Source organism: Leptinotarsa decemlineata, unplaced genomic scaffold, assembly GCF_025532065.1.
Source record: "Leptinotarsa decemlineata unplaced genomic scaffold, Ldec_3_MD MMD2_tig00078422_RagTag_RagTag, whole genome shotgun sequence".
Classification (NCBI taxonomy): Eukaryota; Metazoa; Arthropoda; class Insecta; order Coleoptera; family Chrysomelidae; genus Leptinotarsa; species Leptinotarsa decemlineata.
The window spans coordinates 5245165-5258068 of record NW_027412747.1 but is presented as its reverse complement, the minus strand read 5'-3'; the positions used below and the strand labels follow the sequence as shown (position 1 = coordinate 5258068).

Here is a 12904-nt window from a genome sequence, read left to right as displayed (position 1 = left end):
TTCCGATTGAATGATATTGTACGAATAAGCAAATACAAAAATATTTTTGAAAAGTCTTACACTGCGAACTTTACCACGGAACTCTTCAAGATTGTTAAAATCAATAAAACCTTTCCCACAACCTATAATCTTGAAGATATGAATGAACAACCTATTAGAGGATGTTTTTACGAAGAAGAGTTATTGCGAACCGAAAATCCTGACGTATATCTGATCGAGAAAGTGCTGAAGAAAAGGAAAAATAAAGTATATGTAAAGTGGTTAGGACTTCCTAATGAACAGAATTCTTGGATTGATGAATCAAATATGCTTTAAATGTATCTAATAATGTATTTATGAATAAAGTAATGTTAAAGTTCATTATTGTTTTCATTTCAATTATATGTAAGTGAATTGAAAAAATATTGCAGCGGTAAACATTGCCCCAACCATTCGCAATGTTCTGTGTATACCAAACCAAATTAATTGTATACTCCATTCCCGCTTAAAATTTTTTTCAACTCACAATATTGAGAACACAATACCATTCCCAAAACTAATCGCTGTCACTTTGAAATGCTTTCTCCAACTCTTTTCGCCAATTATCTCTCACTGATAATGCCGTCTCATAAAGTCGAGTCGACTCCTCAAGCTCTGCCTGTGCTTGCATTCTCGAACGTTGATTGAATTTGTCATCTTTCATGATTTTTGAACGTAGTTCATCTGCTTCTTTGCTCATGTTAGCCAATTCAATTTTCGCTAATGCAATCTTAGCATCTAATGCTTGAAGAGTGTCCTTATTGACACTAATAGCTTGCTCACTCTTTTCATGTTCAGCAATAGCCTTTTGCGCCTTTACAAGACGGCATTTCGCTTTCTTTTTCATATCTCCAAACCGAAGTAATGGAGTGAAAGAAGATAGCGATTCAGTCATCAAATCACCCTTCATTTCTTTGGGTTCACATTTTGTCTTCCTCTTCGATCTGTCACTTTTCGTTGTGGGCTTTTTCTCCCGCAAACCACTTTTCGATTGTTTTTTTTCTTTCAACTCAGTGACAATCGATGAAGATGCATTATTAACCTTCCTTTTGATAGTTCTGGATTTTTTATCAACACCAAGAGGGGGGGTAGATGAAGGGTGTTTGGATGATGATGATTGTGAAATGATTGGAGTTTCAACGATAATTTGTTGAATTGGTTCCGGCACATCTGCGAAGTTAACGAAGTCGCTAATATCAAAATCACTTATCGAGTCTTGAGACTGTAAATGTAATACTGGAATATTTTCAAAATTAGTGTGATCGATATCAACAAGTGGTGAACCATCTTCAGCAATCAATAGTGGCATGGAGCTCATGATAATGATTATTTAGGTTTGGAGGAATGATATGTGATAGCAATAGAATGTGGATAGGAAAGGTGATGATGTTACTGATACTTCACCTTTTATAGAAGAAAATAAACTAGCGCATGCGTTCTTCCGTCAACTAGCCCACTCTTTCATCGACTAGAGATGCCATATCCTTCTCTCCCACTTAAAACGAGTCAAGTGATAGGTGGGAGTCGTACCACTTCCGTTTCCTATTCAATCGTATAAGTCGACTTGCGATCCTGAAGTTCATTCATTCACTCTCTACAACTGTGAGCAAACAACAACAAGATGAATTCTGCAAAAATAAATGCTGCATTAAATAGAATATCTGCTGTTGATGAAAACAATTGGATAGACGAATCAGATGATGATGATGTCAATGTTCCGCTAGAGGAAGTGATAGTTGAAGCAGAAGATGTTGGAGTCGATGAAGATGAGATAGACGAAGTTGAAAACGAGGCCAACCAAAGCGACGAAGATGATGACGTGATGGAGTTTGAGAGGGTCATGGATGAAGAAGGAGATGATGAAGGGATAGAAGCTGACACAACTGAAGGCGATGGTGCTTTGAGGATCTGTATGCGAACGCTCAATGTCAGTGAGACATTGGAAGATCCCTTGGATTTGTATTGTGCAATGGATGCATACGTATTGATCAGCACAACAGATGGAGAGAACAAAAAACTATGCTGGTGCTGCTTTCGGTTTTATTCGCATAGAAACAATAATGGAGGGTGGTATGCCCATGTCAACACCCACAACACTGTCTCAATTATGGAAATGGGACAAAATTGGTGTGAAGCTTGCGAGAGGCCACTAACAAACTTCACCCGAGTATCTACATGTATTATATGTAATAATGTCCAACCTGTGGCACAATAACCGTGGACCTACTGGTCAAAAAAAAAACAACAGCCTTTTTCAGGGCTACATTATTCACACAAACGGTAGTAGTAGAATTCACAGATTATGTGATAAATGACTGACTAAAAAGTCGAAGTAAGGATTTGGTTTATCATCGAATATCTGTGTATATGATGAGTACTACTCTGACTGAAAAGTCGAAGTTGATAATTTCTCAATCATTGAATATAATGATGAGTACTACAGAGTTGGATGATGATACTTTCACATAAGTTTTGACTATAGTGTTAACCTATTTCTGATTGAAAGTATAATGATAGCTCTGAAAATAGTTGTTTATTGTCTTTAATTGTAGCCCTTAAAAGGGCTGTTTTTCCTATTAATCCATACAATGGTATGGACTAACGCTCTTCATCATCAGAAACAATCATGATGGTGTCATCATCTGAATCATCTGTATCTGATGATATACTGATGATGTCGTCCTCATATTCATCAGATTCATCTGAATCAGATGATATACTAATTATGTCGTCCGCATGATCATCTAGCTCGTTATCCTATAGATCGTCTAACTCATCTACTTCCTCTTGCATACGTTCCGGGAAATCATCAGGAAGATCGTAGATGCGTTGCAGCATTTCTGCGAAGGTTGTACTGAAATGATCAAACGTAGAATCTATTTCATGTACCTGGATGGGTCCTGTACTCATCATAGAAGACTCTGGTACACTCATCGGTTCGGTGGTGGAATCAGCAATCGACATTGTGGAAGAATGATGTAGAACTGGGATTGATACTATATTTATATTGGAAGAAATAAAACGGAGGGGGTGAAGTGTAAATGTAGAACAGTGTTTGAGATTCGAAAACATTAAAAATGACGATCTTCATGAAACTCTGAGCAATTATTATGAGAAATTCTAAGTGATTATTATGAAAAACTAATAAGAGAGAGGGAGGAAGACACTGCCCCAGCCTCGCAGTGCCTCGTGTACACCAACCAAAAAAGTGTGTACTCCGTGGAAGGAAAGGAAAGGAAAGGAAAGGGTGGGAGAAACAGGGAAACGATTACATATCGTCGTCGAAATTTAGGACATCATCGTCATCAATTAGGATGGGAGATGGCGGAGGACTGTCCTCGATAAGGATTGGGGATGGTGGAAGTCTGATGTCGCCAGCGTCATCGTCGTCGTCGTCGTCGTCATCCTCATCTGTGATGTCTCCAGGCGGTGGGTCACCCCATTCGTCATCCCATTGGTAGGGATCCGGATAATCCCCGTCCGATAGGTCAGCTTCATCACTCCCAGTGACATGCTGAACCTGCACCCTGTAGTCATGATTCCTGAATTCGTATGGAATGTCATGAGGTGCCGTTGTGGAGTCCACGAATCCTTCCTGTATATATGCATAGTAAGGCATCTGAGGCTCCGGAACACTATAGGGCTCAGTAGTTGAATCAGGTTCCATGTTGGAGGTGGCTGATCAACTGAATATTCCAACAGATAATTCCTACTTTTATACTTTTGAAAGGGAGTGGGGAGGAGTGGGGATGAAAGAACTTGGAATTGAAAATGGAAAAAAAGAAAAATAATGAAAAGACGAAGTGAAAAAAAATGCTCCAACCATCGCATTGTTCAATGTGTACCAGACCAAAACAATGTACACCCTTTATTTCACTTCTTTTTTCATTTGTTTTTTTTTGTTTTTTATTCCTAAAATTATAATTACAAACCTAAAACTACCATGCTACCTAATTATCCTAAAACTATCCTAGTTGACCTAAAAACTATTTCCCTTTATTCAAAAATTTCTTTATAAATATTTTTAGTTCATTATTGAGCTCTATCGAAGAGGTCTCTGCCTTCCGCCTTTCCTTCAGAGCTGCAGTCCTTCGATCTAGCTCGGCCATCCTCATTAACAACTCGCGCCGTTGGCTAGCAATTTCATTCTCCTCCCGGGAAATGCTAGCCAACGCGGCCTCACTATTTCGTGAAGCGAGTGCAACATCCCTACACCTCTGTAGGAAAGTTTCCATCTCCTGGGGGTTAACCTCTCCGATAGGCTCCGGCACTGGTGGCACTTGTGGCGCGATCTCCCCGGCAGGCTTCGACACTGGTGGCACGACCTCCATGGCAGGATCAGGCACCGGTGTGAGTTCCATGGGTGTCAACATCGCTAATAGTGCAAATTGGGTGAGGATTTTACCTGGAGATGGCACCCTCGGCACCGGCTTTTATGCCCTCCGTCTTTCTACTGTCAATGTGAGCGGTGTGGGACGTCTCGGAGGATTCCTTTTGGCGGTCGACCAACCACCTGCATAAGGGTTAGTCCTATTGCATTTACTCCTATACCTTTGAATAGGACCAACCTTAGCTGCAGATTGCCGCTTGGCTTTGTTAACAACCCTGTCTTCCTGGAATGAGACAGGGCTGCGTGGCCGCTGCACACCACCCGAAGTTGAAGCCTTCACCTCTTGGACCATCGCCACCTCGTCTCCCTCGAACATGTCAGGGCTGCCTGGTCGCTCCACGTCAACATCCACAGGTATGATCGATGCCACAGCGTTGTCGATTTCCTGCGTGTAGTTTTCCATTCTGAAAATGTAAAATAATACAAAGTTAGTTGTTATGAAAAAGTAACATTGATAACTTACTCAAAATTCGCTTGTTGTAGACTGTAGAAGACTGCTGTATTAGACTGGTGTTGTAGTAGACTGCTGTAGCTGGACTGCACTCGATGAGAAGACTTGTCGTACTGAATGCCGAGAAGTGTGCTCCTCAGGGTGTAGGCAGAAGTGGGAGTGGTGGGAGTGAGGTGGGGGCGCGCATGCGCAATTGCCAACAAATTTGGTTTCTATTAATTTTTTCGCAGGATTGATATTTTTCGAGAAAAGAACGGGTTGTAATCTCATTATGTAATATTGAATTTATTACACTTATTTTCAATTTTACACGGAAAATAGTGATGACAAAAGTTGTAGAGAATTCAATTTCCAACAAATTTGGTCTTCATTAATTTTTTCGCAGGATTGATATTTTTCGAGAAAAGAACGGGTTGTAATCTCATTATGTAATATTGAATTTATTACACTTATTTTCAATTTTACATGGAAAATAGTGATGACAAAAGTTGTAGAGAATTTAATTTCCAACAAATTTGGTCTCTAATAATTTTTTCGCAGGATTGATATTTTTCGAGAAAAGAACGGGTTGTAATCTCATTATGTAATATTGAATTTATTACACTTATTTTCAATTTTACACGAAAAATCGTGATGACAAAAGTTGTAGAGAATTCAATTTCCAACAAATTTGGTCTCCATTAATTTTTTCGCAGGATCGATATTTTTCGAGAAAAGAACGGGTTGTTATCTTGAGAAAGATTCCGAATCTTGACGATCAATTTTTTTTTTAATTATAAACCTTTAATAATTCATAAAAAAAAGTAAAATATTGATATTAGTGGTTCAAACCCCGGTTTTTTCGCAGGATCGATATTTTTCGAGAAAAGAACGGGTTGTAATCTTGAGAAAGATTCTGAATCTTGACGATCAAAACTTTTTTTTTAATTATAAACCTTTAATAATTCATAAAAAAAGTAAAATATTGATATTAGTGATTCAAATCCCGGTTTTTTCGCAGGATCGATATTTTTCGAGAAAAGAACGGGTTGTAATCTTGAGAAAGATTCCGAATCTCGACGATCAATTTTTTTTTTTTTTAAACCTTTATTAATTCATAAAAAAGTAAAATATTGATATTAGTGGTTCAAATCCCGGATTACCCATAAAAAAAATGAATAATTTTTATATAAATGAAGCTTTCATATCTTATATAGAATAATAAATGTTATTAACACCAATATGTAAGCCTGTGGCGTAATGGTTAAGACCCTAGCCTATGCAGACGTATGACATGAGTTCAAATCCCCGTGTGACCAAAAATTTTTTTCTTTATTTCTCACCATTATTCCTTGTGATTTAAATAGAATTCAAACTGTTAGTATAAGTGGGCCTGTGGCAGCGTAGATGTTAAGGTATCATCCTACCGCACAGACTATCCAAGTTCGAAACTTGGCAATGGCAAAACTAGAAGAAAACTAGAAAAAATAATAAGAAGGAGGCGGGGGGGGGCAAGAGGGTATAGGTTTTTGAAAATAATTTTTTTTTAATTTTAAAATTTATTTTCAAATTTCAAAATTTTTTTTTCAAATTTGCTTTTTTTTTCGAATTAATTTTTTTTTTTCAAATTTTAACAGTTGGGAACATTTCAAGTCAGAATTCGAGTACATCACTAATGCCACTTCAGGGACATTGAAATATATATAATAATACTTGTTGATAACTTTCATTATTAATTTTTCAAATACACATTTTTTTTTTCCTAACCTAACTTAATCAGGCCCTGCCCAAGCAGGCTATTCCACTTCACTATTCACCATGTTGGTTCAATTAATACGTCATCTGTTGCTTTTGGTTTTGGTTCTATTATTCTAATATCTGGATCAATGTTCAGTCCTGGATATCCCAGTCCACCTGATGGCCTGACTTTATGGCTTTTCTCCAAAACTTCAACTCTCTCTTCCAGTACATCATACTTTTTCATTGTAGTCGCTGTTATGTTTGACATAGCATCAAATTTTTTATTTGTAGACGCTGTTATGTCAGACATTTTTATGTCTACATCATTTGTAAGTTTGTCAAATTTACGAGTGAAAGTTATCTGAGCCTCTGCAATTTTATCGTCAAATGCTTGACGGGCATCGCGAGCAATATTGCCTATTGTGGATTGTATTGCAGCTTGTAGGGCTAGAAGTATAACCTCCTTTGTTCCGTTAATTTCCCCCTCAAGGTATGATACAGTTACACAATCACTCTTGTCAATTGGTTCGCTTGTATTTTTCAATATTTTTCTTTGCATGTCATAATGACCATCTTTTGTTAATTTAAATCCATTGCCGGGTGGACCTCGGATGACATTACCACCCCATTTTTTTTTCTGCCAAATTTATCGATTGTTTTAGACATTGTGCACCCACGATGATTCTTTTCAAACTGAGGTTCCTTTCATTTACATTATACTATATATTGCAGTAATCGATTAGGGAAATAGAAATAATACAAATAAAATTTTAATCATTTTATATTCATTACAGTAATACATATACATACATACATAATACATTAATATCACATTACTTCTGTCATATTGAATTTTCCGGTTTTGAAGATATTGAATGATACTTCAATCATTGATCTCGGCAGATAATAAATTAATCAATTGATCCAATGGAGTCTCCTGAGATTGTGATTGTTGAATAATATTACTTATCCAACGAATGTTCTCATTTGGATCGTTTTCATAAAATTCAATATCATTATGACCCCAAGGAAGAGTGTGGGTAGTATTCGGAATGATAAATCGTTTATCGTCGTGGTATGATAATGCAACTTTATTTTTCAATTCAGTATACATATCATGCAACAGGCTTCTAAATGAATTCATCTTTCTGAATATCATACCACCTTGTTCGACGATTTTTTGATAACCTTCGCATGTCAATTCATTCTTTATTACCGATCGTTTAACCCCTTTGGCTTTCTTAAATTCACCATCAACAGATTTCACATAATATGCTTTAGCACCTGTACCATAAAAACTCATGATTGGATCATTTGGAAATTCATCTTTGAAGTTACCCAAGACTGAACTTGTTACTGGAATATTGAATTGGTTAACTATACTGTGATTGGATGTATCAAATCTACTTATGTTAGTTTTTATGAATTCATAAAAATTTTCTGTGTTTACTTTGAGAATGAGCGAGTCGGTATCTGTGTGAAGTAAAGAGACATTTTCATCAAAGTGTTGTTTGATGCATCCATAGAAAAAGTCATACATGACTGTTTTAGATAATTCTAATATGGAAAATCCCAAATATAATGGTTTATCGTAATGAACCTTCACTCTACCCAATTGAATGGCAACGAAATTATCAGTGAAAATTGAACAATTTTTGAAATTTGGTTTGGCTATGAGAGTGCTGGCACCTATATTTTTCTTTATATTTTCCCAATGTGTAACGAGTCTAACATCAATTCGATTATCTACATTCTCCATTGTCTTTCCATATACCGCATTATTCATTAGTTTATAGAAATCTTTAACAGATTTGTTGTTAGACCTATTACGCATTTCAGTATTAAGATCTATATAGGGTTTCATCCAGCATGATTGTTTGAATTTCAATACTCTATGTGTATTCATTACAATCAATCCATTTTTGACAGCTTGCTGTAGATTCCTATAATGAACAATATATTTTCTTTTATCATTCAAATTTGGAATCAATTTGTGAATTTTCGATTGTGTACGAGGTGGTATTATTTTTTCGACTAAAAATGGAAGGTCAGAATGTTTATCATGCAACTCTTGTGGATAATGAATGTCCACTTCAAATACATACCCATACGGACTATCAGTACTCACATCCATCACATCAAGATTAAGAATTTCATTTGGTGTCAACCATGTAAATTCACTTGTTGGTAGAGGTTGTGACATACTGTGACCGTATAGATTTGTTGCATCTAAATATGTAATGAATGTGGAAGGTTCATTGGGATTATAATTCGGTAAACATCTATTATTTGCTATATGTTTCCTCTCGCTACATTGACTAATTCCACTTCGTATACCTTTTTGAAAAAATTGAATCATATCAATGTCAGTTAGTAATTCCAATTCAACATTAGTGAACTTCAACATGGCATCCCATGATAATCCAGGTGCAGTGTAATATTGTGCCGGATCTAAGTTATATATCTCTAAACTTGTGGTGCGGAAGTTTTCAAAAATATCACATAGTAGCAATACATCCGACTTCAAATACAAATCAGAGTATTCCCCCAAATTCTGACACTCGAATAAATTCCAAACATTTCTAGCCCTATCATAATCAGTTTCCGATATATGTTCACAATTGAGTGTGTCATAAAACTGATTTTTTGTCGGAAGTAATGAATAATTCAATTTGTCGATGTCATCAACAAAACTATATGGAAATACACCTTTCTGTCTCATCAAATTGAATTTCTAAATTTGTGGGAAATGTTTGTGCATCTCCAAACATTGATCGGAGGTCAAGTTTGCACCCAACTTCTCCAACGAATTAGTCATAAATTTATAACTATCGATAAATCTCATTTTGAGATAATTCTTCCTAACCACACCATCTTTATCGGTATAGCTGTGTGTAAAGAGATGCTTCGTGAAAGATATATATTTCTCTTCAGTTTGCGGGATAACATCAACTTTCTCTTTATTCCTATACAATTCTTTTATGAATAAGTGACAATCATAACCACTCAAATTATGAAAAATGATAGGTATGAAGTTTGGTATTTTGAAATTTAAATTACATTTCGAGTGAGCGGCATGTGATCTTTTCTTTCCTGTGACATGACAATGATCTCTTACTTTGACTTCACCATCAGTAAATGCTTTATTACATATACCACAAGTTCTGGCTGCAGCAAACTGTTCTTCTTCTTCGACAGTTTGTGTATCCATTGGTTTAGGGTTTCTGAGATGATTTTCATGTATCTCTTTCAAATCATCTTCAATGCTACTCACAAATTTCTGAGCTGCATCTACACCCCTATATGTAACAAATTTTGACAAATCATCATTATATGAACACTTTATCAAATACGCAAATGAATATGGGGCATGTTTGAATGTTTTAATCGTGTATGAACTTTCAGGATTTGGCTCATTCACATGAATCGGTTTAAGCACTGATTCAAAATCAGCATACACTACAAATGGCACCCTCATTTGTCTCTCAAAGTTTTCAAACATTAGTTTATTTTCCGCAACCATTCTACCATATTTATTGATCTTTAAATTAGTAGTTGGTGTTGTGGTACTAATGTGATTACAATCATACATATTATGACGTAAAAGCAATCTCTCATCAGAAAAATATATCGAACATCCGTCACAAAAATATTTTTCTGTCTATGAGCTGATAGTTGATTAGAAACTAATCTTGAAAGATCTTTGATCCAACAATAGTGACCATTACCGGAGTCATCAGTTATAAACAACAAATTGACATGTCTCCGGAGTCTTCTCTGTGAGTATCGCAATGGACCAATCACTTCATACTTCATTTTACCCTTCTCAAATGTACTCTCTAAACCGTAAACATTAATTGAAATATCATTCCTATCTTCGAATCTTTCAATACTCTTATTATTAACTTTAACCGGAAAATCCATACCTGTGACATCTAAAACAGTGGAAAAATGTGGATATGACGTAATTTCGGACACTCGACTATCTGCAGGATATAATGCTGATGTTATAGCCCAAGCAAAACAATATTGATCTTCATTACGAACATTCACAACATCTTTCTTCCATTGAATACATTGAGGCAGTATCACATATGAACTTCCTTCCAGTGGACTGTATTTATTAATGTTGACCTCGAGAAACAATATTTTTTCACAAGTCCAACCTGAATTATAAAAAAAAATATTACTATTCAATCTTATTGAAATTTTTAAAAAATAAATACCTGAGTCACGATCCTGGAACTCGGTCGTTTGAGCCATAATTACATCACGGAATCCATCAAAAACAGCATTCAAATCTGAAGATTGGTCCACTATTTTATTTTGGGAATTAAATGACTTCGTGTCCCTCGAATCATCAGTCTGAAGAATATAATTCCCAAAAACTTCCATATTCACCTTGATGCTTTTATGGATCCTGATGGCTGATTTCAGTAATTCAATGACCTTCTGCCTAATCTCATTGAAAAATGACATGTAGTCACTGGTTACAATCGAACTCTCCACCCTGTATGTAGCAATGCGGCAATTGAATGCATTCGTTATAATTTGAACACCGTCAGACAATTGAACACATGCATTATTTTTATGACTCATGGTTCTTCGGTGAGAATTCACTTGGGTCATAGGAATTGTCACATTACAACAATTGCACGTATACATAGGTGTTGCATTATCCACTCTAACCCGTTTCACTGCAGGCCCTCCTTGGCAAATCTGGAGCTGATGCCGACGAAGATTATCACTACGAGTGAAAGATTTACCACAGTCACAGGAATACATTTTATATAATAGTTCTCACTAACTCACTTGATGTAAACTGACATAGCCAACACTCGTACGCTTCTTAAATACACTCTGATAGGACCCGTCAAGACGTCATAGCCAACCCCACTTCTCAACTACATGCGCCAAGATTACCTCCCAACTGAATGCGATAACAGATGTCGATATACGAGCAAGCAGTGGTCGTTGCGGTCTCGGAGAGGGTAGACGTTAGGCAGACGGTCCTCGGCTGCCGTGGTGTCACCATCGATAGCGGGGCTAGAGCAATGCGTTACGTCACAACCTTCATCGCTTCGGGAGAGGTGAGGGCAGACCGATGAATACGCATTACTCTGCCACACGTCGTGGAGTGAACATGTCGCTCTCTAGCCGTTGAACGGTTATTGCTGTGACGTCACTCCACTACTAACTTGGTGCCCTCACACCGATGGAGCATTTATTACTTGGAGGATCTTCGAAGTATGCAGACGTATGTTTGTACATAGACAAACAAGCACATGATGAAACCCTGTACCGTGCATTCTCCTACACACACACACACACACACATAAACACACAAAATCTCATATGAAAAAAAATCTGAACGATCCATGCACCAGACACTTCAAGGTCACAATGCCTTGACTTCACTGCACAACAAAAAAAGCAAATAACACGTCATATTGGTGGGGGGAGGATTAGAACCGGGAAAAAAATTCTGAACGATCCATACACCACACCCTTCAAGGTCACATCACCTTGACTTCACCAAACAACAACCAATAAAAAAAGCAATTAATACGTCATAGTGGTGGGGGGAGGCCGAGAATCAGCTGTAAACAACTACTGACAGTAACTTTTCAAAAAATTCAAACCTTTCAAAAAATTCAAATTTTTCAAGAAACTTAAACTTCTCGAAAAATTTCAATTATAAACCCAAACAAAATAATTCCAATCAACATACTTTTCTTGTAAAGACATCTAAAAATTCGAAGTCCTTATCTAAATCCTATATATGCCCAATTTGCAAGGAACCTCATTCGATTTACAAGTGTCCGTCAATTTTGTCTAAAACGCCTAATGAGCGACTTCAAATGATAGTTCGAAACAATTGGTGCACGAACTGCCTCCATAACGGACACAAAGTTCACGATTGTAAGTCACAAGATTCATGCAGGGTGTGTGGTCAAGGTAATCATCACACATATCTTCATATTTCCTCCATGTAATATGGTGGCACTTCTGACCTCCAATAAAATTTCGACAACTCTTCTCTCCACTGCAATAGTGGATATTCTTGATGCCTGGGGTTCTTATAAACCAATCAGGGTTTTTATCGATAATGGTTCTCAGTTAAATATTATTAGACAAAAATGTGTTACCCGCTTAGGCCTTTCGAAAATGCCAAGTTCTAGGTCCGTTTTTGGGGTAGGACAAATCGAAACCCCAAGTTCAGGAATAGTTTCATGTAAAATTCGACCACAAAATCAAAACTATCCTATTTTCGATTTTGAGGCTCTTGTTATGACAAAAGTATGTTCTAAGATGCCCACTAGTTT

The 12904-nt window shown here is 36.7% G+C and overlaps 1 protein-coding gene across 1 annotated transcript; it reads right to left on the bottom strand.

Annotated features, from left to right (window-relative positions):
* Positions 1 to 4418: 4418 nt before the first annotated feature.
* LOC141487350 (uncharacterized) lies at positions 4419 to 5049 on the bottom strand. The gene is made up of 2 exons (XM_074186295.1): positions 4872 to 5049; positions 4419 to 4812 (listed from the first exon to the last, which is right to left on the bottom strand). Exon 2 carries the CDS (start codon positions 4809 to 4811, stop codon positions 4452 to 4454), a length of 360 nt encoding a protein of 119 aa, XP_074042396.1. The 5' UTR covers position 4812; positions 4872 to 5049; the 3' UTR covers positions 4419 to 4451.
* Positions 5050 to 12904: the final 7855 nt, after the last annotated feature.